The following is a 27,912-nucleotide window of genomic DNA, read 5'->3' as shown; positions in this document are numbered from 1 at the left end:
GTTTTTTTTTTTTTTTTTTTTTTTTTTTTAGGGCCACAGTTGCGGCATGTGGAAGTTCCCAGTCTGGGGGTCAAATTGTAGCTGCAGCAGTCCATCTATGCCACAGCCACAGCCGCAGCAACAGCAGATCCGAGCCGCATCTGTGACCTACAGTGCAGCTCATGGCAACACAGGATCCTTAACCCACTGAGTGGGGCCGGGGATCGAACTGCATCCTCATGGATATTAGATGGGTTCGTTTCCACTAAGCCACAATGGGAACTCCAAAACTTAAGGGTTTTTATATATTTTGCAGGTATGTAAGGGAATATATTACATGTTAACTTTTAATTTGTATAAATTGTTAATAAATTGAAAGATCTCCCTCATCAATGATAAACATTTGTCAGCTTGAATAAAATCACTCTCTGAGGGGTTGGAGATTATCATTTGATGATGGCTACTGGTTATTTATGGAGTTGAAAGCCCTTCTACCCTCCTTTTTTTTCCCCCCACATGGGATTGATTCTATTTTGGTGGGGTATATTGGGATAAGTGGGTCAAGTATACACTGGGAATTAAAAGGTAATTCAGAGTAAAACATGCTTGACAATTGAATTGAGTTAGCACTATTTTTCAGCTTGGGTCTGATCTTAAGAATGTTCTGGAGGCTCTGCTCTGAAGGAAATATCTATTACAAGACATGAGAAAAATAGTCATGCTCCAGTTAGAAGCTCAATGTCCCAACTCATCAACATATAACCTACTTTTGAGGACAGGAGAAAATGTGTAAAATGGATTTGGGGGGTAATTCCTTAACCCCTATGTTTTATGTGCAAGATATATGAAACTTCAAGTTTAACTTGGATGGAAATACAGATTATTTAGAAACACAATTTGTTGCTTTGGATTTGGTGAACAGGACCTGACAAAAAGTTTAGTAGGAAGATGTGTCTAAAATTTTAGTTAGTATACATCAAATATATGAATTTTTTTGTAAGTCAGTTATACCTCTTTAAAGCTATAAAAACCTTTAATAGTTTAGAGAAGCAGAAAAATGTATAACTTTGATTGGTTTCCACACTTTTGATCAGCAAGTACTTATTGATGAGTACTTACTATACTTATTGAAACATCATAATTTATTGTGAAATATGGCGCACATGTACAGAAAAGTTCATAAAATAAAATGTACGCAGTTCAACTAAACAAGGATCCATTCTAGTGGGTATGTGGTTGGATCTTATGATTGTTTTAATTTGTATTTCTCTAATTTTTAATGTGAAGAGCATTTTAAAATTTTTTATTGTCTGTTTTTTATTGTATATCTTGTTTTGTGACGTAGCTGTTCTCCTGAACTTTTTAAAACTATAGTTGATTTATAATGTGCCAATTTCTGCTATACAGCAGAATGACTCAGTCATACATGTATATAATTCTTTTTTTATGTTATGTTCCATCGTGGTCTATCCCAGGAGAGTGGATGCAGGTCTCTGTGCTATATAGTAGGACTTGTTGTTTATCCATTCAACATGTAATATTTTGCATCTACTAACCCCAAACTTCCAGTCCCTCACATTCCCTCGCCATCCCCCTTGGCAACCACAAGTCTGTTCTCCATGTCTGTGAGTCTGTTTCTTTTCTGCTGATAGGTTCCACTGTGCCATATTTTAGATTCCACATGTAAGTGATGTCATATGGTATTTGCCTTTCTCTTTCTGATTTAACTTCGTTTAGTATGATAATCTCTAGTTGCATCTATGTTGCTATGAGTGGCATTATTTGGCTTTTTTTATGACTGAGTAGTGTTTAATTCTATGTACCATATCTTCTTAACCCATTCATCTGTAAATGGACGTTTAGGTTGTTTCCATGTCTTGGCTATTGTGAATAATCTCTTGCCCCCTTTTAAATGATGAATTATCTTTTTTATGTTGATCTATCAAAGTCATTGGTATATTTTGGAACATACCTTTTGTTGGTTATATGTGTTGCAAAAACTTTTGTCTACTCTGTGGCTTGCTTTTTTACTCTCAGAATGGAATCTCTAGATAATTGGAAAACCTTTATTTAATATAGTTTATTTTATAGAACTTTCCCAAGATGAGTTGTACATTTGGTTGAACTGTGGTAGGCAAGCATATGCTATACAGTTTTAATTCTTTTAAATTTGCTAAATATGCTTTAGGGTCATCACATGACCAATATTTGTGAATGTTTTATGCAGTCTTGAAAAGGACAGAGATTCTTGGTGAGTTTAGTTGCCCATCTATGCCTATTATGTTGTTTGTAAATTATTTAGTCTAAACTATTGCATCCTTACTACTTTCTTGTTTACGTTATGAGCAATCGTGTCTAATTTGCCACTGTTATTATAGGAATATCTATTTTCATTGTCATTCTGTTAATTTTCGCTTTATTTCTTCTAGAGCTATGATGCTAGGCACACATATACTCAAAATTCTTATAACACTGGTGAAATGAGTCATTTTTTTTTTAAAGCATGCAATATCCCTCTTTATTTCTAATTGTTTGATATAAGAGGATTGGTTAAAATTACCTAGTTGACCATTTGGGGCATAAAACATACGTGGACTCTGCTGGAAACGCACAGCCCCTTCTCTCAGTGGGTGCCGTGTAAAGAGAAGGAGGCAATTAGGCAAAAGACACTTACTGTACAGTGTTGGAGCCTTGAGGCAAAACATAGTCAGCTATAATGGCCCGTGGAGGGCAACTTAACACAGACATAATCAACAAAGAGGGGTCCCAGCAGAGACGGTGTCAAAGCTGGGTTTGGTCCTGTTTAGGGACTTGGTTAGATGGCTCAGCTCTTGAGCATGGCGTGGAAACTGGGAGCAAGGAAGGAGTTCTAACTGCACAAAGCTGTTGTAAAGAACACGGCCGTGGAGAACTTGGGACCCTGACCATTGCTCATGTTCCATACTATTTCTTTAAGGTTCCTTGAAGGAGAATTATTGCAACAAGGGGCATGGACCTTTTCATGCACAAAAGGGGGGCATCTAGGTCAAGGTCACAGGCTTTTAGAGATAAATCGCAGTGGAGCCAAATTCTGTGATATGATTAGGAGTTAGACAGGATGAAGGTCAGGTGTATAAAAGCCTGGGGCATCTCCTGTGCTCGGAGGAGGATGGAGGGAATGGTATATAATTCAGGGTGGGTTGGCCTGGTCACAATGTGTGAGGAGTTGGGCCAAAAGTGTGGCCTGACATGTAAACTAGGTTTATACTTGATTCCGTAATAAAATAATACAGGGTCGTTTTCCCTTTCTTCTTATCTGTGAGGTTCATGGGATCCATTTGTACCCTGTTCCTCAAATCAATATAACAGTTATCTTTCATATACCAGACCACATTTTCTTCCATCTCCCCAGGTGATTTTAGCATCTGGAATGTTTTCTGTTTCCCCTCCTTTGCCCACCATCATCCTGAGTCATGACAACTTCCCTTTACTTCTTTCCTGTTCCTCTCTGTCCCCGTGTCCTCGGAGGGGACTTGGAGGCTAAGCCCAGTTCTGCCACGTATTGGCTGTGTGATTTCTGACGAGTTCCTTAACCTCTCTTTGTCTCCATTTCCTCCTGAGAGTCTCAGTGACAGCCATCACAGGGTTGTGAGAATTAAATGAAATCATGTATGAAAAAACACCTGACTTGTCTGTATACCACGGCGACCGTTTCCCCTCCGTTGTGAGTATCTACATTTATCCAGGTTGAAAATGCCTTTTGCTACACTTTAGAGTGGCTGGAAGCAGCTTTAAAAAGAAAGTCAGAGGGGAACCTATTATCCTGAGAGCCTTCTCTTAGTGGTGGCTCCTCTCATTTAGGGGCAAAGCCTGAGCGAGTGAGAGTCCATCCCCTTTATTTGATGCTAGATTTGCCAATAAAGGGAGGAGTTTAGACTTTAAGGTTTTCCATTCCCCAGCTTTTACACATTCCTGACACACTGCATTTTCATATTAAAATAGCATCTGTTTCCTTCTCCTAGGTCACTCTTGCCTTCTTTCTGCTTAGACCCTATTCTCCATCTTTCCCTTCATCCATATCACAAAAAAAGAATCCAAACGCTGGTCACTCCAGATACCAAAAGATCACGGCAGGCTGACTAATTTTGCCCAGACTTTCTGCACGAACGCCACATGTGCTGCAGTTTGGGGTTGCATAATTGATTTAATCTCTGATTTTAGAGGAACGCTGAACTCTTTTTGTGGAACTCTGCATACATTTCTCTAGGGCACAAACTGTCCTACTTTTTTTTTCTCTCTCTGGTATCTGTTTAGTGCTAGGCCATTTTTTTTCCCCCCAAGAATCTAAACTACCCTCCGTGAAATAAATGAAATCACAGTTGGAAAATGGCTTACTGGACAGACTTCGAACTGCCAGATAAAAGCTATACCACACGCAATTTTCTGAACGTTCTCTTCCTCCCCTGGGCCCTTTCTTTCTGCACATCTTTGTTTTGGCTAAGAGGATACATTAGTCATGAGCTGAGGATTGATATTACCTACGTGGGGTTGCCACATACCTTAGCGTTTCACTGGGAAAACATGGGCTGTGGGGTCTGATCCTTGCACGCCCATTGACCTACTGTGTGACGCCAGGCAGATTTACTTACCTCTCTGAGTCTTACTTTCAACAATCCCTTGTAGACCCGTGCCTGTGGAGGCTGGGCTCCAGACACAGGTATGTAGCAAGCTGAAAACTCTCACGGAGACTTTGGCCAGGTATATATGGAGTGCCAACTGGGAAAATAATTTCATGCCCCTGAAAGAACACTGCACCAAAAGGACACCCTGGCAATTTTAAGTTTACCTTTTACTTCATACTATATGTGGCAACTTCATTTGGGATCGTGTTTTTAGGGATTTTTAACTGGAAAGACATGTTTGATAGCAGATATGTTTTATCAATTTTTCTGATTCAGTATTTAGTTTGGAGACACTCTTCTTTTTTTTTTTGGTCTTTTTACCTTTTCTAGGGCCACTCCTGCGGCATGTGGAAGTTCCCAGGCTAGGGGTCTAATCGGAGCTGTAGCCACCAGTCTACACCAGAGCCACAGCAGCGCGGGATCCGAGCCACGTCTGCAACCTACACCACAGATCACAGCAATGCCAGATCATTAACCCACTGAGCAAGGCCAGGGCTCAAACCCGCAACCTCATGGTTCCTAGTCGGATTCATTAACCACTGCGCCACAACGGGAACACCAAGGAGACATTCTTCTTATTAGTTCTTCTTAAAAAAAATCTAAGGCTTTGTAGTATTTTATGCACTCCAAGATATATTTTCTGAAGAAGATAATCTTTGGTCCATGCTCACTAACACAATATCAATAATTTCCCCAAACAATTTTCATACTGTGAAAGTGATCAAACTCTGCTATTTACATCAACAGATTAAGGTCAGAAGTAATTCCCAACTGTTGTTTGAATATCACAGCCTGAATGGGTTGCATCCTTATGCTGCTAGAAGAATTTAGGCTTAGATAATAACCTATTACTTGTTTAATAAAACGCTTAGCATGAACAGACCATTGATGGAGTTCCCACTTTGGCACAGTGGGTTAAGAATCTGACTACAACAGTTTGGGTTGCTGTGGAGCCATGGGTTTGATTCCTGACCCTTGAAGTGGGTTAAGGATCTAAGGATCTGGCATTGCTGTGGCTGCAGCTTAGGTCACAGCTGTAGCTTGGATTCAATCCCTGGCCTAAGAACGTCCATATGCCATGGATACAGCAATAAAAAAAAACAGAACAAAAACAAAGCAAACAAAACTAACCAGCCAACCAACAAAAAAACCCAGACCATTGTTCAAATTCAGATTGTTGCTTACTGCTTGGATAAATTTGTATGTGGCCCTTAACGTCTAAACCTTATTCTGTATGAATATTTAATATTGAGTTAAGAATCATACTTCTCAGGTGCATTGTGATGATTAAATGCTAAAATGCATGTAAAGCAATGTGGGGATCCAGCCATTGACAGTGTTAGGTTTTGCTGCAATACAAATAATCCCCAAGTCTCAGTGGCTCACAACAACAAATATTTATGCCAACTCAGACTAGTTTCAGCTCATGGATTCTGCTCAGGTCTGTTGCGTATGTCTCTTCATTCAGGCCCTAGAGGCTATTTAAAGAATTCTCCTTTCATAGTAGGGAATGTCATTGCGAGTGATCTTGTGAAACTTGCCAAGCATCTTAAAGCATCGATTCAGAACTGGCATTACTGTCACTTCTGCCCAAATTTCATTGGCCAAAACAATTCACGTGACCACGTTAAGTCTTGGTAGGTCAGCTAAGTAAATTCTGTCCTGAGGAAGAAGAAAGGGTGACTATCTACTGAAGAGTAATTCAGTCTCCCGCAGAGAAGTTTACTTCATCTCATTCCCCCCCAACCCCGATTCTTATTTCATCTTTGTGGCATTGGCTCTTCTCCATCTAGTCTACTTTATAGCATCTGCTTTGCATTCTCAAAATTACATCACGATTTCCCTCTTTCCCTTTAAATTTCAAATTAACTTACATGATATACTTTTGTTTGTAAACAGGTACTTTAGAAAATCCCTTAGGAAAAGAAAAAAAGCTGCTGATTTTCCTTAGAGCTTCAGAGGGAGTCTTTTGTGATCGTTTCAATGGAATTCGTATTGATCCAGGAACAATTGGTAAGAATATAATGCGGTTGTTATTAAAAATGAAATGCGTGTGCATTTCTGATAGGCAAGTACCATTCATAGAACATCTACTAAATTTCAGGCAATCTTCTAGAGAATTTATATTTATTATTTCACTTACCAGCTCTCCTATAAGGAGTATACATTTCACAGACGTCAAAACTAAGATTCAGAGGTGATGAGTAGAGGCATAGAGTTTTATAGTGTCAGAACTTAGATTTATATCTAGATTGGTCAAACACCAAAGTCTGGACGAAGAGTCTGTGTTATCAAGTATAAATACTGTGTGGTTACTGAGGGATTTTTTTAAAACTGATACATCGATAGGTGACTAAGAAACATTTACTGCCATGATACCAAATCACCTTTTTTTTTTTTTTTTTTTTTTCTTTCCTCCTTTTTTGGCTGCGCTGTGGCATATGGAGTTCCTGGGCCAAGGATCAGATCTGAGCAGCAGTTGTGACCTGTGCTGCGGCAATGCTGGATCCTTTAACCACTGCGCCAGGCCAGGGATCAAACCTGCATCCTGGTGCTGCAGAGAGGCCACCAATCCTGCTGCACCACAGTGGGAACTCCCCACATTCTATTTTAAAATTGGTCTACATAAGAGCACAGAAACTGGGACCGGGCTTGTATAACTATGATGTTAAGAGCTATACAATGACTGACTTTTACGGGAGAGGTATGAGAGGCTTTTTATCAGATTTCTAGCATTTTCTTATTTTCTCTGCACAACATTACTAATCTTATAAGATCTTGGTGACTCAGGAAATTGGAAACAATCATGTTAGGATAGTACAGCGTTTGGTAACCTAGGTTCAAAATACATAGTCATTGCCATGTAACACTTTGGTAGTGCTTTATCGTTTCCATAAGATTTTTTCATATATGCTGTTTATTTTTATCTTTTTAAGAATATGAGGTTGAGAGATATTTTACTTTTTTCAAGTTGACAAACTTGATGAATAACAACAGGAACTGGGACTCCTCTCGGTGTCCATGCTGTTCCATGGAGTTCCATGTTGGACCAAATGTGTTCGGAATATAAGAGCTTGCCTGTCTTGATACCCAACTCCAGGCATATGGCCAAAGATGTGGTTTTGACGTTTTCCCTGACTCTAAATTAAATAAGGAATGAGATATTTGTCACCATAGACTTAATATTTGGTGATATCATAAGTACATGGCAGATTTTAATCTCTTCAAATATTATCATCTCCTTGAAATAGCTAAGAAATCATGTCATTTTACAGTAAAGCTTTGGTGATAGGGAATGATAAAGGAATTTGCTTTCTGGTAAATTAAAGGAAATAAACTGGCTTTTGTTAAAATCTTTGTTGGAAATTTCTCTAAATTATTCTGTGTTCCTCTCATGTCTAGTTTATTTAGTTGATAGTGGAAAAGCTTAAGTTTTTGATGATGATACTTTATATATATGTATATATACATACATAATAATGTAGGCTTGTTATTGTGAAAGATTGATTCCAGAATATATCCTCAAAGTAAGTTATTTTATCCATTTCCACTAATCTTTATTTTAGTTTTATTATTGTCTTACTTTTTGCTGAATTAGAGTAAAATGATGGATGTTGATGTAAACGGTGGATGAAGTTCTGAGTTTTTTAGTTTACATTGGAAAAAATCCAAGGCATATTATTTGTGTCTTACTGGTGTTTGCTTTCCTTATTTATATATTTTCTGTTAAAAATTGTAAAATCTTTAGTTTTCAAGGTTAGTGATTTGCAATAAAATGGGGTGCACCAATCCATTGGTATGGAGGCAACTTGCATAAAGGCAGAAAACATTGCAACTTCTATTCAAACCTGTATGAATATATCCATTTGTTTGTAAGGTTATTTATCTAAAAATGAATAAGTAGACGTGTGTTAGGAGTGCATGGTCCTAATTTTGTTACTGCTTGGGTTTATGCTCAAAATATGTTTAGACCACTAGAATATGAGGAATTTTGCTTCACATGATTTTAAATGGCAATAAAATGTGTAAGAGGAAAGACCTGAAGGAATAAGACTGGACTGCATCAAGCATGTCCCTGGTAAGGCTTTATATTAAGTCTGAAATACATTATTTTTTGAAATGAAGGAGCTAGAGATCGATCCTTTGATATCTGTAATGAAAAAAAATTCTGAGGTCCAACTACTGAAAACAAAGCTAATAGCACCAGATCTCCTTCCTCAGGAAACAAAATTACCCTTGACTTTGGAAAATTTAACATGAAATATCAAAACCAGTTAACTTTCATCAGAATTGCAAATGGTTTTGAGTCACTTAATGGTGGAAATCTAACTAGTTAACCATTAGAATGGTCTATTTCCCAGCTCTTGGATGATTTGATACGGTATAACATTCATTTCTCTATAGCTTTTGGGAGAATAAAAATATGTTCATAGCCATGTAAAATAGAGTTGACCTGCTAAAGTACTTAACTATTCTTTTTCTGATAAGGTGGGTATCATCATATACAGTTTTTGTATCATCCATCTTGTGCAATAACTTCTCTAATGAGTTTTACTTATGTGGCCTTCATTTCTCTGAAGGATTTTCCTACCCGTTTTTACCTTATTAAGGTATTTATTATTTTTATTATTTAAGTATAGTCGATTTACAATGTTTAGTCAAGTTCTGTTGTACAACAAAGTGACCCAATGACACACATTTCCCTGTGCTGTACCATAGGATCACATTTCCCATCCATTCCAAGTATAACAGTTTGCAGCCAAAAAACAAAACAAAACAAAACAAAACAAAAAAACGCAAAATACCCATCTATCCCACTCCCTCCCCTTTCCCCCTTAGGAACCACAAGTCTGCTCTTCTTGGCCATGATCTGTTTCTGTTTTTTGTTTGTTTGTTTGTTTGTTTGTTATTTTTAGATAGGATCATCTGTTCCATATTTTAGATTCCAAAAATAAGTGATATCATATGGCATTTGTCTTTTTCTTTCTGACTTACTTCACTTAGTATGAGAGTCTCTAGATCTGTCCACATTGCTGCAAAGGCATTTGTTTGTCTTTTTTATGGCAGAGTAATATTCCGTTGTATATATATGTACCATATCCTAATCCAATCATCTGTTGATAGACATTTAGGTTGTTTCCATGTCTTGGCTATTGTGAATAGTGCTTCTATGAACATAGGGGTGCATGTATCTTTTTCAATGAAGGTTTTGTCCAGATATGTATCCAGCAGTGGAATTGCTTGATCATATGGTAGCTCTATATTTAGTTTCCTGAGATACTCCATACTATTTTCCATAGAGGTTGTACCAATTTACATTCCCAGAAACAGTGGAGGAGGGTAGCTTTTTCTCCACACCCTCCCCAGCATTTGTTATTTGTTGACTTGTTATGATGGCCAGTCTGACTGGTATGAGGTAGTACTCATTGTAGTTTTGATTTGCATTTCTCTAATAATTAGTGATATTGAACATTTTTTCATATGCTTGTTGGCCATCCAGATGTCGTCTTTGGAAAAATGTCTACTTAGATCTCCTGCCCATTTTTCAATTGGATTGTTTTTTTGTTGTTGTTGTTGAATTGCATGTGTATTTTGGAGATTAGCCCCTTGTCTGTTGCATCATTGGCAAAGATTTTCTCCCATTCTGTGGGTTGTCTTTTTGTTTTTTTAATGATTTCCTTTGCTGTGCAAAAGCTATTGAGTTTGACTAGATCCCATTGGCTTATTTGCATCTTTATTGTCATTATTCTAGGAGGTGGATCATGTGGCTGTGATTTATGGCAAAGAGTGTTCTTCCTATGTTTTCCTCTAGGAGTTTTATAGTGTCTGGTCTTATATTTAGGTCTTTAATCTATTTTGAGTTTATTTTTGTATATGGTATTAGATAGTGTTCTACTTTCATTCTTTTACATGTAGCTTTCCAGTTTTCCCAACACCATTTATTGAAGAGGCTATCTTTCTTCCACTGTATTCTCTGTCCTTCTTTGTCATAGATTAGTTGAACATAGGTACTTGGGTTTATATCTGGGCTTTCTATCCTGTTCCATTGGTCTATATTTCTGTTTTTGTGCCAGTACCATATTTTTTTGATGATTGTAGCTTTGTTGTATTGTCTAAAGTCAGGAAGCTTGATTCCTCCATTTTATTTTTTCTTTTCCAATATTGCTTTGGCTATTCGGGGTCTCTTGTGTTTCCATACACATTTTAAAATATTCTGTTATAGTTCTGTGAAGAATGTCTTTGGTAATTTGGTAGGGATTGCATTGAGTCTGTAGGTTTCCTTAGGTAGTATAGTCATTTTGACAGTATTGATTCTTCCAATCCAAGAGGATGGTATATTTTTCCATCTTTTTGTGTCATCTTTGACATTCTTCTCAAGTGCACATGGAACATTCTCCAGGATAGATCACATTTTGGACCACAGATCAAGCTTTGGTAAATTTGAAAAAGTTGAAATTATCCCATGCACTTTCTCTGATCACAATGCTATGAGACTAGATATTAACTACAAGGAAAAAAAAACTGTGAAAAATACAAACTTCTACAAGCTAAACAATGTGCTACTGAGCAACCAATGGATCACTGAAGAAATCTAGAGGAAATCAAAAGATACTTTGAGAAAAATGACAACAGAGATACAACAACCCAAAACCTATGAAGCACAGCAAAAGCAGTTCTGAGAGGAAAGTTTATAGCAATACAATCTTACCTCAAAAAAAAAAAAAGAAAGAAAGAAAAAAAAGAAAAAGAAAAAGCTCCAATAAACAACCTAACCTTGTACTTAAAACAATTAGAGAAGGAAGAACAGACAAAGCCACAAATTAGCAGAAGGAAAGAAATCATAAATATCAGAGCAGAAATAAATGATGAAATAGAGACAAAGAGAACAATAGCGAAGATCAATGAAATCAAAATTTGGTTCTTTTGAAAAGATCAACAAAATTGATAAATCTTTAGCCAGACTCATCAAGGAAAAAAAGGAGAGAGCTCAAATCAATAAAGTTAAAAATGAAAAAGAAGAAATTACAGCTGACTCCATTTGTTGCTCCTTTTATTTTCAGGGGTATTTGGGAAAGTTCAGCTTCACAGCGCTTATTCTAAGAAATCCTGGACACATCTTGGGGCTGACATTGCTTCAGGCAATGAGAGGTAAGGAATGAGAGTAAGTTAGGGATATATTTTTTGGTTTAGTTTCCTTCTGCTGGAAGTTTTGTTATAATATGAAATTAAAATTTATATTGAGAATCATAATTCAAGGATAAATAAATGGAAAAATAAAAGGCTAGATGGAATTTTAAAAATTCTCTAACATAATGGAAGAACAAAACATGCTAAAGGCAGGGGAGGGTATATTTTATTTAAGAAGTAAATTTTAGATAATACTTGTTTACTAATGTCAATAAATCTTTAAAAAGAAGAGCTCTGTGAGATAGTAGATGAACTATAAGGTGAGATCACAAATGTCTGGGTTGAAATAATAGCTGGTTAAGAGAGAGAAATGAAATAAGAGTGAGATGAAGCATATGAAGAATCTTATGGAATTTAAAGTGCAATAACAGAATTTAATAATGCATTGGAGGGAGTAAGAAGTACCATTGCCTTAGAGTGAGCAGGCAATGTGAAAGAGAATATGATGGAATCTACCTGAATGCAGCAGACAAGATCAAGAGATTAGAATAATAAAAGAAAAGCTATTAGGAATAGAAAACAGAAAATACAAAGCATATATTGGTAACTATTCTTTTTAATAAAAGCCCAGAATAATGACAGCACAATGAATAATTAAAACTTTAACTAAAATACATATAACAAACCTGGGAGTAGTTCCATTTAATTTGAACAATATCAAGGGTAATGCTACATATCCTCACAGTACAAGATATAACAGTGAAAAAAGTAAGAAAAACATAAAGGGGACGTAAAGCTTGACAACATTAAATGTAGGAAGATAGTGACGCAAAAATCTGTAAATATTTGGGGAAAGAAAGATTATGAGTAAAGGCTTGGATTATAGACAAAGACCCTGCTAAAATGCTGTTCTCATGTGAAAGCAAACAAAAGATATCTTTTGCTTTGCAAGAACTGAAAAAAATTCAAAAATGTGTTCTAATAAAGAGATTAAACAGAATCTAAATTTTAAGAAAATAAATAAAATTCAGGAATTGTATAAAGGTAGATAAAGTGCAAAGGCAAGCACTGGAGTAAGTTAAATATAATACTGTAAATATGGTTATTAATATAAGACAAATTCTAACAGTTCTTATAAAAGAAGCTACATAACATTTGAAAGTTAATAACATTAGGGTTCATTTACATAAAATACATATAATAGGTTGTATGTGTATGTATGTATATGTGTGTACATATATACATAGTATATATAGTATACATAGAGTATATATTATATATAAAGAGATATATTTCAAGGGATTGGCTCTTCTTAGGAGGGCTGTCAGTTCAAAATTTGTGGGACAGCCTTGCAGGCTATAAAGACTTGTGAAGGATCTGAAGCTGTCTGTAGCCTTGAGGCAATAATTTCATCTTTTTTCAAGGAAACTTCAATTTTGCTTTTAAGGCCTTCCAACTGATAGATGAGGCCCACCCACACTATGGAGGGTCATCTCCTTTCCCCTGGTTGTAGATTTACACATTTACAAAATACTTTCACAGCAACACCAGGCTTACTGTTTGATTTAATACCTGGGTAGTATAGCCTAGCCAAGTTGGTGCATAAACTAACCATCACAGGTTATAATTCTCAGATAAAATTCTAGGTTTAAAATTGGGGACTATAGCTATAGGAAACTTGAAATGGGACATAAGAAAGCCATAGGAAGTATATATGTAAATATGAGTTAATTCTAGCAGAATTTAAAATAAGATGTATACCTTCCAAATCACCAGAGACAAAATGGTAAAAGAGACCATAAATAAAGGGTAAAATACAAAAAGAGTAGACAATGAAATAGTAAAAGAACTAAAACAACAAAAAAGGTATGAAAAGACAATAAAAGTAAGAATAAATCTGCTATTTATGAAAAAAAAATATGAGGCATTCCCACTGTGGCTCAGCAGAAATGAACCCAACTAGTATCCATGAGGATGTGTATTCAATCTCTGGCCTTGCTCAGTGGGTTAAATAAAGATCCAGTATTGCCGTGAGCTGTGGTGTAGACTGCAGATGTGGCTTGGATCTGGTGTTGCTGTGACTGTGGTACAGGCCAGCAGCTACAGCTCTGACTCAACGCCTAGCCAGGGAACTTCCATATGCTGCAGGTGCGGCCCTAAAAAGCAAAAAGCAAAAAAAAAAAAAAAAAAAAAAAAAAAGAAAAAGAAAGGAAGAAGAAAATGTGCTTGTTTGCTTGTTAAAAATGAACTACGTAGAAAAAAATTGGTAGTGAATGAAAATACAATTATAGTTTTTTATCAGAGGAAAACAGAATCAACTCAGAAAAATGTTTAGTTAAATATTGGAACCTTAAAAGATAAATAAATGAATTCTTAAAATATAAATAAAATGGAAAAAAGAACTTCAGAACTATTCACAAGAGAAGTGAAAATCAAAATAAATACATAATAAAAACCTTATTAAATTTTAATAAACAGATTATATAGGATATACTTACAATAACAAAACAGAGATTAAAACATTTTAGCCAACAATCTTAATCCCTTGCAAGATGAAAGAAAAAAAAGAAAAGATAAACTCTGTCCTAAATAACTTTTGTATCAAAGTGGAGACCAAACCTCTACCAATAGAATACTTGGGAAATGAACAGTAATAAAAATATTGCATGTTCATACATGGATCACAGTTAATACTTTCACTGATGAATAAGAAAGTACAAAAATAAAGTTGTTGATAAAAGAAACCAGAGACAAACTAACCAGTAAGTCTAATGAAATCAACAGGTATCTGATAAAGGCAACAATTGATTGATTATGAAGTAAGAAAAATTTTTTGTTTGTTTTTTACGGCCACACCTGTTGCATATGGAAGTTCCTAAGCTAGGGGTCAAATCAAAACAACAGCTGCTGGTCTATACCACCACCACAGAAATGTGGGATCTGAAGCTACATCTGCGACCTATACCACAGCTCACAGCAAGGCTAGAACCTTAACCCATTGAGCAAGGTCAGGGATCGAACCATCGTCCTCATAGATACTAGTCGGGTTCTTAACCCACTGAGCCATGGGCACTCCCATAGCAAAGTAAGAAATTAGTTGGATTGATTTTTTTTAAAAGATATACTGGTTTAATATCTAATAACCCTAACCATACAAAGAAAATAATATGCAATTCAGAAATGAGAATTCAAATATAACAGATATTAAAGAGATTAAAATTCTAATCTGAAATGTATGTAGCGTCATTCCGAAATTTAAAAAAATAAATTACAGGGAGTTCCTGTCGTGGCTTAGTGGTTAAGGAATCCTACTAGGAGCCATGAGGTTGCGAGTTCAATCCCTGGCCTTGCTCAGTGGGTTAATGTTCTGGCGTTGCCGTGAGCTGTGGTGTAGGTTGCAGATGCGGCTCAGATCCCGCGTTGCTGTGGCTCTGGCGTAGGCTGGCAGCAACAGCTCCGATTAGACCCCTAGCCTGGGAACCTCCATGTGCTGTGGGAAGTGGCCCTAGAAAAGGCAAAAAGACAATAAAATAAAATAAAACCAGAATAAATTATCATTTACATTTAGTTGAAAACTTGTGCTAGAATAATTGGTCAATACTTTGGAAAATATAAAATTAGATTCTCACTTTATGCTTTAAATTGTAGATGGATTTAAAAGGATTAAATGTTAAAAAATAAAGCTATAAATTATTTGAAGAACATTTAAGTAAATATGTAATATGAAGCTAAAAAATACCTGTCTAATTACAACAAGAAATTTAACAACTATAACACCAAGAAAAAAAAGATTTGACAATGTAAAAAAAAAAATCAATATTTCTGCCTGCCGATTATAAAATGAAGTGGCAAATGACAAATTAGAAAGTATTTGCAAATGGACGGCTAATGCTTTTCATATGTAAAGAACTCAGGAAAGAAAAGGAAGCATAAACAAACCAGAAGCATAATTACTGAAGAGTTTGAATACATACTTCACAAAAGAAGACATGCATCTGACTAATAAACATAAAATATTCTTATGTACCAGAAATGAAGAAAATATTAAACAAAAATCAAATGCCATTTTAAAACTTATCTGGGCAAAATTAAAAAGAGTGAGTTCCCAGTTGACAAAGGGGAAGAGATGTGTGTGTTCAAGGGAGAAATAATATTACATATTAGCCTAGTTTAATAAATAAAATAAAATAAAATAATATATATACATGGACATATGTAGATAGAGAAAGGCCTAGAAAGGCAGACAGTACAGCAAGGATCCCATTGGTAGATAGGTACAGAATACCTTCATAGAGTGCTTGTTACTTTTGAGTTATTTTAACTCTGTTATGTACCTATTCAACATGATTTTTTGTGGATTTTTTTACCATATGTCTAACACTGAGCCTTAAGATACAGCTTGTGAAAATTGGCATGGTCTCTGTCCTCAGATATTAATCAAATAAATACAAAATAAATGTAAAATCACATCTGTGATAGATGCTATGAAGGAAGGCCGTATAGGGAGGGGTCTGAAAACATGAGAACTTGAGGTAGTAATTGAGGTTATAGAAAGCTCCCCTGAAGAGGGATCTCAGAGGTGAGAACTGAAAGATGAGTGGGCTTTAATTAAGTAAAGTGGAAGCAGGGTATGCGTGAAAAATTACTCTAGCCAGAGTAAATAGCACTCAGTCATTCAATAAATATCTGATGAGTTCTTACTATGTGCCTGCTATGGCTGTGAGCACTGCAGAACAGAGGCAAATTTGAAGAAATGGCCACCAAGTAAGAGTTTACATCTTAGTGGAGAGATAAGACTATAAATAAGCAAATACAAAAATATAAAGAACATAACTGCAAACATGGATGGACCTAGAAATTATCAGGCTAAGTGAAGTCAGTCAGACAGCAAGACTCCAACATCGTATGCTATCACTTACATGTGGAATCTAAAAAAAGGACACAATGAATTTCTTTGCAGAACAGATTCTCACTCACAGACTTTGAAAACTTATGGTTTCCAAATGAGACAGCTTAGAGAGTGGGGGATGCACTGTGGGTTTGGGATGGACATGTTATAAAATTGGGTTGTGATGATTGTTGTACAGTTGTTGTATAGTTATAAATGTAATAAAATTCATTGAGTAATAAAAAAAGAATATAGCTGCAGATGATAAAATTTTATCACATTTTATAAGGAAATAGACACAGTGGTATGATCCAAGATAATTGGGGGAATATGCAGTATACCCTTTTATACTGAATGGACAGGGAAGATCTTTTGGAATAAGGGAAATTTAAGGAGATTTGAATGCTAAGAGGGATACACCTGTTTGATGAGAATGAAAGGAAGGATGGACATCCAGCATTGTCTCTGAAGTGGCTTTTGGAGGGATGGGAAAAAAAAATGAGGTCACTGTAACTGGACCAACATGAGCAGAGGGTTGAGTTGTATGACATGACAGATGCCAAGTCACACTATACATTGTTTAGGTGCAAGAAGTCAAAGGGAAAATCACCGAAAGGCTTTCCTCAGGTGGGTTGATGGAATCAGATTTATGTTTTGAAAACCACTCTGGCTGCTCTGTAGATGATGGACTGTGGAGACAAAAGCAGAAGCTGGGAAATCAAGAAGCCAGTTGACGCCAAAAAACATGGTGGCTAGGACTAGGGAGGAGGCAGTGGAGATGGAGAGAAGAAGTGGTCATCTCTGAACCTGCTGATGGGTTGAATGTTGACATGAGGAGAGTCCTTCAGGTTTTTTGATTGATCAACCTGATGGGAGTTGGACACATGCACTGAGATGGGGAGACTGGGAGAAGAACAGACTTGTCAGGGTGTGTGAGGGCCAGTGCTAAGTTGGAGACACCAAGCAGAAAGGTGAAGAAGGCAATTGAAGACTTAGCTTCGGGCTCAGGGAGAAAATGACAGGGAGTTGTCCAAGAGGAGGAGTCAGCACAGGTGACTGAGAAACAGAGGCCCAAGAGGTGATTCTGTGGTAGGAGGAAGAATGGGGAACTAGGAACTTGAAGGAAAGGCAGGATGGATGATGAGGAGAGAATGGACCAAGTCACAAGAATAGTGCTCTAAGGAGTGGTTTAGGGGTCAAGGCCATACTCAATGGTGATATCAAGCATTTTAGGGTTTAGCCTCCTAAGAACATTGTATAGCTCTTTTAGGTTTCGAAGAAGATACCATGGGTGGGAAGTAGCACCAGTAATCATGTTTTATATTTTAAAAATCATTCTAGGTGCAATGCAGACAACAGGAGGGATTAAAACGAGTCTTGGGATACCACTTAGGAAGTGCAAGCAAGAAGCAGCATAACTTGGAGTTCCTCTGTGGCTCAGTGGGTTAAGGACTGGGGGTTGTCCCTGCAGTGACTCCAAATGCTGCTATGGCGAAAATTCAGTCCCTAGACTAGGAACTTTGGCATCCATGGGCATGACAACACACACACAACAAAAATAGAGTAACTTGTAGTCAGGAGCTGGACTGGTAATGGAGAGAAGTTGGCAGATATACAGACAGGAGATAATCTTCAGGATGGATTGGACATGAGATGCTTTCTTAGTTCTGGTTTATGGAGATGGACCTCAGCACCAGTCATCAGAAGAGGACTAAACTGGGGAGGAAAGATTTTGAGTTCAGATTTGGTCATGTAGAGTTCAAAGCACTTCTCTGATTCCCCCAAAGGATTTGTGAGGTGGGCATTTCCAACAAGGATCAATAAGAATCTTTAATTATTACCAAGTTAGCAAGTTGGAATTTGGCAGGGGCCATATGGATGGATTTTTTTCTTATAAGAATGTGTTAAAAACCTCACTCAGAATCTGAGCTACAGGCTATTTCGAAAGAAATTCAATTTTATTAATTAAAACTATCAATAGTAATTAACTAGCTTCTACTTATTGAGTTCTTATCATGTGGGCTCACTCAATGTCAGGCATCCACCAAGCATTCTACATACATTATCTCATTTAAATCTCTCTGTGCTAGAAGTTAGATATTATTATCTGCATTTAGCAGATATGAAAACTGAGGCTGGAGAAGTGAAGTTCCAAGTTCATAAAGCTGGAAGTCCCTGAGGCTAAATTTTTACCACAATCTCTCTGATTCTATGCCTAGTGTTCTGCATATTTCAAATACTGAGGACAAAATCATATTAAAAACAAGGTTGCTTAGTATCAGTCCAGAGGAGGAGTACTCTAATGAGTTTATATGAATGATGCCCAATTATCACAGTGTATTCATTTTATGGATAATTTATTTTAACCTTTTAAAAATGTGTGAAATAATTTTTAAGACTCACAAGAAGTTGCACAAATTGTTCAGAGTCCCCATGCACCCTTCACTCAGCATTCCCAGATGATAGCTTACATAACCATAGACATTATCAAATCCTGCAAGTTGAAGTTTGTACAGCATTAACTGAATAAAAACTGTTTAATAGTTTATATAGGGTATAGAGTATATACAGACCTTATGCAAATAGTTTCTTTAAATATTGACCCACATTCATCCTTCTGTTAAAAGTCAGCTTAGTAAGTCTTTCTAATATATTGTTATGGGGGCAGATTTTACTTGGACCCCCTTATGAGCTTTCACCAACAGAATCATAGATCTGAATTTGTTTGTATATAACTCTTGTATTTTATGAAGAATGTTAGGGTGTGGAGTTCCTGTTGTGGCACAGTGGAAAGGAATCCGACTAGGAACCAAGAGGTTGTAGGTTCAATCCCTGGCTTTGATCAGTGGGTTAAGGATCTGGTGTTGCCGTGAGCTGTGGTGTAGGTTGCAGATGCAGCTCAGATCTGGCATTGCTGTGGCTGTGGTGTAGGCCAGCAGCCCTAGCTCCAATTCAACCCCTAGCCTGGGAACCTCCATATGACGCGGGTGCAGCCCTAAAAAGAAAAAAAAAAAAAAAAAAAAAAAGAGAGAGAGAGAGAGAGACAGATAGAGAGAAAGAATGTTACTGTGAAATGTTCAGAGGAAAGTCTTCATTTCTTACAGTTAGTCTTAATAAACTTGAACTTTATAAACTTAGACCCATTTCTTACCCTACCAAGGCAAAGTAAGTTTAGTCACATATTTGAAAAAATTATTTTCTTTTGTTATATATTATTATATCAATTTATCTCTAAATTAACTTACTCTTTACTCTTGTTGCTTCAGTTGCTTTGGGGGAAAACTGATGAATAAAAATGTTGGATTTTTGGATTATGGATAAATCAAAGGAGATTATACCTAGACTAAAAGAAATTTTCTTTTTAGCCTATACAAGTATTAAGTATGTTTTACTGTGAGTCTTTTAAGGGAGACCATGTGTTCTTTCAAATTAAATGGTTGCTTTATCAATCAATCCCATGATAAAGGTTTCAGATGGTTTTAAAGGTAGTTGGAAGTTTTTTTGGTTTTTTTTTTTTTTTGTCTTTTTGCCATTTCTTGGGCTGCTCTTGCGGCATATGGAGGTTCCCAGGCTAGGGGTCGAATCGGAGCTGTAGTCACCAAGTCTGCAACCTAAACCACAGCTCACGGCAATGCTGGATCCTTAACCCACTGAGCAAGGCCAAGGATCGAACCTGCAACCTCATGGCTCCTAGTAGGATTCGTTAACCACTGCACCACAACGGGAACTCCTAGGTAATTGGAAGATTTTAAACAGGGCAGAAAGAGGGTCCGATTCATGCATGAATCTGATTTATACTGTGTGGAGAATTGACCATTAGGAGGATAAAAGTGGAAGCAGAGAGACTTAAGACATTGCAATGACATTGCAATCTTTCAGGCGACATGCTGATGGCTTAGATTTGGGTGGGATGATGGAGGAGGAAAGACCTGGTTAAATACATGTTGAAGGGGCAACACGTTTTGCTGATGGGCTGGGCAGAAGGGAAGAAGCAAAGATCACTGTAGAACTTTTGACCTGAGCGAATAGATGAACTTGGCATAATTTTCTGAGTTGAGGACAACTGGGTGAAGAGTAGGCTTATAGGGAACTTTCCTCAAAGACTCATTTATTTTTTTTATTTCTTATCTCATTTACTTTTTAAAGAAAGATGGTGTATAAAGCATGGTCTGGTCTCTTTGTCCGGTTATTTTCTGTCTCTTAAGTTATTTATTAATTTAGTCAGTTACTTATAAGGAAATAACTCTGATGCCAAGGATAAATCATTTCTCACCTCAACCTTTTACCAGGACCTAGGTTTTAATTCTAAAAGCCATCATTGATAATACCTATTCTGGTATATCTCATATCAAATCAGTGATGGTATTCTATGGATATACTTTAGTTTTTTCCTGTCATTTTTCATTATAGTTTATTACAAGATATTGAATACAGTTCCCTTGCTATCTGGTCGGTCCTTGTTTATTTTATATATGGTAGTGTGCATCTATTAATCCCATACTCCCAATTTATTCCCCACACCCCCCGCTTCCCCTTTGGTAACCATAAAATTGGCTTGAGTCTGTTCCTATTTCATAAATAAGTTCATTTGTACTGTTTTTTCAATTCCACACACATGTGATATCACAGGATATTTATCTTTCTTTGTCCAACTTCACTTAGTATGATAATCTCTAATTCCTTCCTTGCTGCTGGAAATGGCATTATTTCATTATTTTTATCGCTGAGTAGTATTCCATTGAATACATTTTATAGCATGTCACATCTTTATCCATTCGTCTGTCTACGGACATTTAGGCTACTTGCATGTCTTGACTATTGTGAATAGTGCTGCAATGCACATTGGGGTGCATGTATCCTTTTGAATTAGAGCTTTTGTCTTTTCTGGATATATGCCCAGGAGTGGATTGCTAGATCATATAGTAATCCTATTTTTAGTTTAAGGAACCTCCATACTGTTTTCCACAGAGGCTGCTCTATGCATATACTTTGTTTGGACTATTTCTTGTTTGTCTCCTTTCTGCTACATTCTCACTTTGGCACTTCCATGTGGCTCTCTAGAACAGCTTTTGTACTGGCTTCCTAAATATTTAATAAATAAAATAAGAGGATCAGAAGTACCCTTGCATCTCCTCTTTATCTTTACACTTTTTACTGATCCTTAAAGATTCCATCACATCTTCTGAAAGATATTCAATCTCCTCCAGCACACCCTGATTTTCTGATCATTTGAATCACTATAATAAGTGATTTTCTTTCTTTTCTTTTCTCTCTCTTTTTTTTTGCTTTGTCTTTTTGCCTTTTCTAGGGCTGCTCCCGTGGCATATGGAGGTTCCCAGGCTAGGGGTCCAATCGGAGCTGTAGCCACCAGCCTACACCACAGCCACAGCAACATCAGATCCGAGCCGTGTCTGCGACCTACACCACAGCTCACGGCAATGCCAGATCCTTAACCCACCAAGCGAGGCCAGAGAGGGAACCTGTGTCCTCATGGATACTAGTCAGATTTGTTTCTGCTGAGCCATGACGGGAAATCCCTGCATGTGATTTTCTGATTAATGATTTTAATAAAAATATACTTAGTGATGATACTACTCTGCTTTAGGTGTGTATGTCATGATCCTCCAAGCAGCTTCTATTGGAGAGGAAAATATTGCTTTTTGAAAATTGATTTGGTATATTACTTAGCATCTAGTACACAAGAGAATATATAAAATATATAATATAGAATATATTAGAATATAGAATATATAATATAGAATATATATATAGAATATATTTGTCCAGTATATGCCTTCTACACTGAATTGATGTGTCTTTTCTGAAAATCAGAACATATTGAGCCTGTTGGCTCAATGGTGTCTTGTTTAATAAATTTGAGTCTTGAATTTTGTTTCAAAAACTGCTATAATTTATTTTGCTTATTAATCAAACCTCATTATTATACAATATACTACTAATTTAGTTCAAGTATTAGAGCATAAATATTCATTTATTGGCAGAGGTTCAGGATCACTTTCCTAGCCTCTAAAAGTAGCTGATTCTTTCTGATCCAGTGAACTAGTGGATCCTAATCTCCGATTGGGTGTTGTCTCCATGCTAGGAAAAGTAATATGAATTAGGAAGGGAGGTGGGGAAATAGATTTCTATAATGTACTTCAAGGGCATTTTCTTCAAGGGCAACTTCAAGGGCAGGCAGATTGAAATAATTTTAATTGTGCAATTAATGTGTAAATGTGTTTTTGAATGAAGTATTCTCTCTGAGCCTCAAGTTTCTTTTTCTGTAATACAAGAATAACAATGCTTGATTTATAGAGTAGTTACAGGGATTAAATGAATTAATGTGTATAAAGCACATGGCTCGGTTTCTGGCACCTTATCAGCCTCATGACTTGATTGCATCAGGCTCTCCCTCCACCTCTCCTGTTTTATCTCCAACCTCATTTGTTTCCACTGTAGATGCTTCCTCATTCAAGAGGATGCAGATGGCCCCAGAGCTGTTGGTTTCCCCAGCTTTACCACCAGGGAGGAAATTACTGCTTCCCCCTTAGTTCCAATTCAAAAGTCTGGGTGCCTATAGTTGACAACACTGTATTGTATAACTTGCTAAGAGAGGAGAATTTGAATGTTCTCACCAAAAAAAGGGGGGGAGGGGACAGAGGTGTTAACTACTCTATGAAGGGAAATTCTTTCACGGTATCTACATGTATCAAATCATCATTTTGTACACTTTCAATATCTTCCTATCTTATTTATTAATTATATCTGATAAGGTTGGGGCGGGGAAGAAGTCCAGGGAAGGATTTTTTAATTTTATTTTTGTTTGTTGTTTGTTTGTTTTGCTTTTTAGAGCCGCACACCGGCATATGGAAGTCCCCAGGCTACTAGAGGTTGAATTGGAGTTGCAGTTGCTGGCCTCCACCACAGCCACAACCACACCAGATCTGAGCTGCATTTTCAACCTACACCACAGCTCAATGCCAGATCAGTTTAATCCACTGAGCCAGGCCAGTGTTGCAACCCGCATCCCCATGGATATTAGTCAGGTTCTTAACCCACTGAGCCACAATGGGAATTCCCTAATTTATTTTTTAAATTAAGGTATAGTTGACTTACAATGTTGTGCCATTTTCTGCTGTACAGCAAAGTGATCTGGTCAAACATATATATATACGTTCTTTTTCTCATGTAGTCTCCCATCATGGTCTATCCCAAGAGACTGGACATAGTTGTCTGTGCTGTACAGTAGGACCTCATTGCCCATCCATTCTAAACGTAATCGTTTGCCTCTACTCACCCTGATCTCCCAGTCCACCCCACTCCCTCTCTGCTCTCAGGGGAGGATTTTGACTAATGAAGGCAGATTGGATCCCCTGCCAATCCTTTGGCAAAGGGTTTGGGGGACTGTAACTCACAGCTCTTGGTAAGACTGCTTAATTAGTGTGGTGGACGAGGGGAGCAGTTCTCAGAGGAGATGTGGTGGAAGGAGAAAGGGGGTTTGTAGACAAACAGTTGACGTGTAGGATGGCTATTCTTGTCATCATTATCGGGGAGTTCTCATCATGGAGCAGTGGAAACGAATCCAACTAGGAACCATGAGGTTTCGGGTTCCATCCCTGGCCTTGCTCAGTGGGTTAAGGATCTGGTGTTGCCATGAGCTGTGGTGTAGATCACAGATGCAGCTCGGACCCTGCGTTGCTGTGGCTGTGGTGTAGGCCAGTAGCCCTAGCTCTGATTCGCCCCCTGGCCTGGGAACTTCCATATGCCGTGGGTGTGGCCCTAAAAAGGAAAAAAATAAAATAAAAAAATTTTAAAAAATCATTATAGGAATTGATTTCTTTAGACACCTCGCTGAACTATGTAGATTCTCAACTATGTAGCCCTCAGTAGATTTCAACGGCATTTGACAAAGTTTAAACTGGAATTTTTTAAAGGCTCAATATTATTAGAGTTCAGAAGTCTATAGCCAGTCTTATTTCTCTGGGGAAAAGATTTTGGCATCTTAGATGCCCTAAGCCTGTGGTCACATGCAGCTCTTATCATTAAGACCTCTCCAAAGTTTAGTCAATAAGTTCATTTAAGTTGTAGGTGTGTCTATATGAATGTCTTATTCATGGTGGTAAAAAATTTTAAATCAAATTTGGAAGTATATATGTGCATTTTTTTTTCATTCTTTATAATTATGCTCTTTTGATCAAAGCATTATATCTTCCCTAAGGTAAAATTTAATGCCAAAATACAGGGAACTGTGCTGATATTTTGATTATACTTTTAAAAAGTTATCTTTCAGGAGACTTCTGCAGTGATTATTCAGTTTCTTCTTTCTCATATGGTTTCCATTTAGGTCCAATTACGGGGCAGACAATTCTTTTAATTTTTTGTTTATTTATTAATTTTGGTGTGCTTTTCTCAGAACAGCAAGCAGGTCTCTCCTTTTCCCTGTAGCTGTAAGATTCTTATTAGCATTAACCAGACACAAAATACAGCTGGGATTCAAGTCCTTAAGCTAGGATTTCTTGAAGCAGTTGGAGGGAAACTGTAAGAGCAGATAGAAGACCGACCACAAGTGGGAAGACTGGATATTGGGATTTAAGGGATACCGAACACTGACACTTGACTAGCAGAACTGTCTAGGTTTTTGATACTGGGACTAAAATTTTTTATGGAAATTAACCACTGTTTCTCTGTGGTCATAAAGAGGGCCATACTCCCTTGTCCTCTGTAGGTTCTTACAAGATATAGAATCTCAAGGCTTCAGGAGTATGGAGGAGATAAATGGTCATGGACCTGTAAGGTTCCTGAAGCCTTCATGAAAAAGGTCGACTTAACTTCATGTGGGTTTTTCATATAAGTTTGGAATAATAATTTCAATAATTCCTTTTTCTCTTTGCCTGGACAATTGCTAGATGCTCTGGGGTTTCCATAACTGGATAGTCATATTTTCATTCAATATTAACTAACAATATGAGAGTTGAGCAGCCCCAGAAGACATGAGTATGAAATCATTTATAAGGCAGCAGTTCCTATCATGTTAAAATTATGAACAGAAAGGGGGTTGGGTATTCAGTGAAGAGACTCATATGGCATGACTTCTTATTTATTTATTTATTTTCTTCTGAGGGACGCACCTGTGGCACATGTAAGTTCCCAGGCTAGGGGTCGAATTGGAGCTTTAGCTGCTGGCCTACACAACAGCCACAGCAACACTGGATCCAAGCTGCCTCTTTGAACTAGGCTGCAGCTCACTGCAATGCCGGATCCTTAACCCACTGAGGGACACCAGGGATCAAACCCGCATCCTCAGTGGATATTAGTTGGGTTTGTTACCGTTGAGCCACAACAGCAACTCCTTGAATGATTTCTTGAAGGCAGAGAAGCTCCAGTAAGTTTTTAAGACTGAAGAGTAGGGTACTGGCAATGCTATTTTAAGTGACAGGCGAGAGACACATTATCTATTTCTTTCTTGGCAACGTGAGTGGACCCATCATTGGCTGGAGCAGAAGACTGATATGAGAGAGTTGGGAATGAGGCCTTAATATTTTTTAGTTTACATTAGGGTTCACACTTTGTATTGTTCCGTGGGTTTGGACGAAAGTATAATGATGTGTATCCATCCTTATGATATCACACAGAAGAGTTGTACAGCCCTAAAAATCTCCCGTGCTCCATAGGGAATGAGTTTAATCTCATTTTCACAAGGAATTTTCCTGAATGTTATGGCCACCTACTCTCTGAAAAACTACTCAACAAGAGAAACAAAAATAAAAAATGATCGTAGTAATACTGGTTATAAAGGAAAGGATTGATTTCAATTACAGTGCTAATTGACTTTGGTTTGACTTTATACTCATTGCCTAACATTCTTTTTTAAAAAGTGTTTTTTTTTTTTTCTTACATCACTATACTACCTGGTAAGTTAGAAAATTTAGATTTAAGTGAAAGCGACTCATAAACCCACCATCCATTGGTAAATTGACATTTTAATGTGTATCCTTCCTATCACTGTTTTCTCTGCATGCATTATTTTTATTAAAAAATAAATGGGCCATGTTTTTTTATATCTGTCTTTTTTTCAGTCTTATATAACGAACAGAATTCATAGCAAGTCAGTGCTCTGCTACAATGTGCTTTTTAATTGCTATATGATATTCCACTGCATGTTGCATAGATCTCATAAATTCATGGATTAGCATGATATTGTCATTATGAAATGTGGAAGTACTGCTTTTTAAAAAATATTATTGCAGTATAGTTGATTTCCAATGTTGTGTTAGTTTCAGGTGTATAGCAAAGTGATTCAGACATAATTTTTTTAGATTCTTTTCCATTATAGATTATTACAAGATACTGAGTATGGTTCCCTGTGCTCTACAATAGGTCCTTATTGCTTATCTATTTTACATGTAGTAGTGTGTATCTGTTAACCGCAAACTCCTAATTTATCCCTCAGGGAGTATTACTTTTTATTGCAGGTAAAGAACTAAGAATCAGACAATCATGCAGGTGGGGAGAAGCCATCTAATGCAAAGATCTTGGACTTGGTCAGGAGTCTTCCTTTGTCCTAATTCAACCTCTGATTCCATTTAATTATCTAATCTCAAGTTTTGTTATTTATTCTCTCTGACTCTTGTTTTTTTCACCTTTCAAAGCTAGGGGTTGCTTTCTTATGTTGTAACTGTGAATTTTCTAAGATGTCGTAGCAAATCAGCAAATCATGTCTTACAAAGGTCAGACTCTCAATTCTTTAATTAAAATTGCATCAATTGATGATGGTCTTTTTTTCTCTCTTTTCAACTCTCTCCTGTCCTCGCTCTAATCTCAGGCTCACAGATTCAATTTAATTACAATCTTTGGTTCATAACAGATTCATACCATTGACTCAAGAATGACCCTCTTTAATTTCTTTCTTTCTGTGTTTTGTGTTAATATTACATACAAAATGTGTCTGACTTCTCCACCCACATAGGAGACTCTTTAAGGATGTCTACTAGTCAAAATCTAAGTTATTTTTTAATGCAAATGCCATGTTTTATTTACCATTATGTCTCTAGTACCAACCATAGTTTGCAATGTGCAACAGTCACTCAGTCAATATACGTTATTTGTCAATATATTTTGCTCAGTTGAATGGTTTTCAGGTGGACCTGTTGCCTGGATGAGCATTTACTGGTAAAGAAGACTCTATTGTCAAGATTTGCTAAAATGCGGACAGGCAATTAATATAACTATGCCGTTGAAGTCGATAATGTCTGTGAG

The 27,912-nt window shown here is 37.0% G+C and overlaps 1 protein-coding gene across 10 annotated transcripts in view; it reads left to right on the top strand.

The window, feature by feature from the left end:
* Positions 1–27,912, top strand: part of PKHD1 (PKHD1, fibrocystin/polyductin) — a 477,788-nt gene that overhangs the window by 307,701 nt on the left and 142,175 nt on the right. For 9 of the 10 annotated variants that reach the window (XR_002345756.1, XM_021098821.1, XM_021098820.1 and 6 more), the window contains 2 exons: positions 6,540–6,653; positions 11,702–11,789. Coding sequence is in view for 9 of the 10 variants with exons in the window: in XM_021098821.1 (XP_020954480.1) it covers positions 6,540–6,653; positions 11,702–11,789 (202 nt within the window). In the remaining variant the exon portion in view is untranslated. The remainder of the gene's footprint in view (positions 1–6,539; positions 6,654–11,701; positions 11,790–27,912) is intronic. The other variant, XM_021098818.1, reaches the window with a different exon arrangement.

Source organism: Sus scrofa, chromosome 7, assembly GCF_000003025.6.
Source record: "Sus scrofa isolate TJ Tabasco breed Duroc chromosome 7, Sscrofa11.1, whole genome shotgun sequence".
In the NCBI taxonomy this organism is placed as follows: domain Eukaryota; kingdom Metazoa; phylum Chordata; class Mammalia; order Artiodactyla; family Suidae; genus Sus; species Sus scrofa.
The sequence above is the reverse complement of the archived record's forward strand: the minus strand, read 5'-3'. Positions and strand labels throughout refer to the sequence as shown.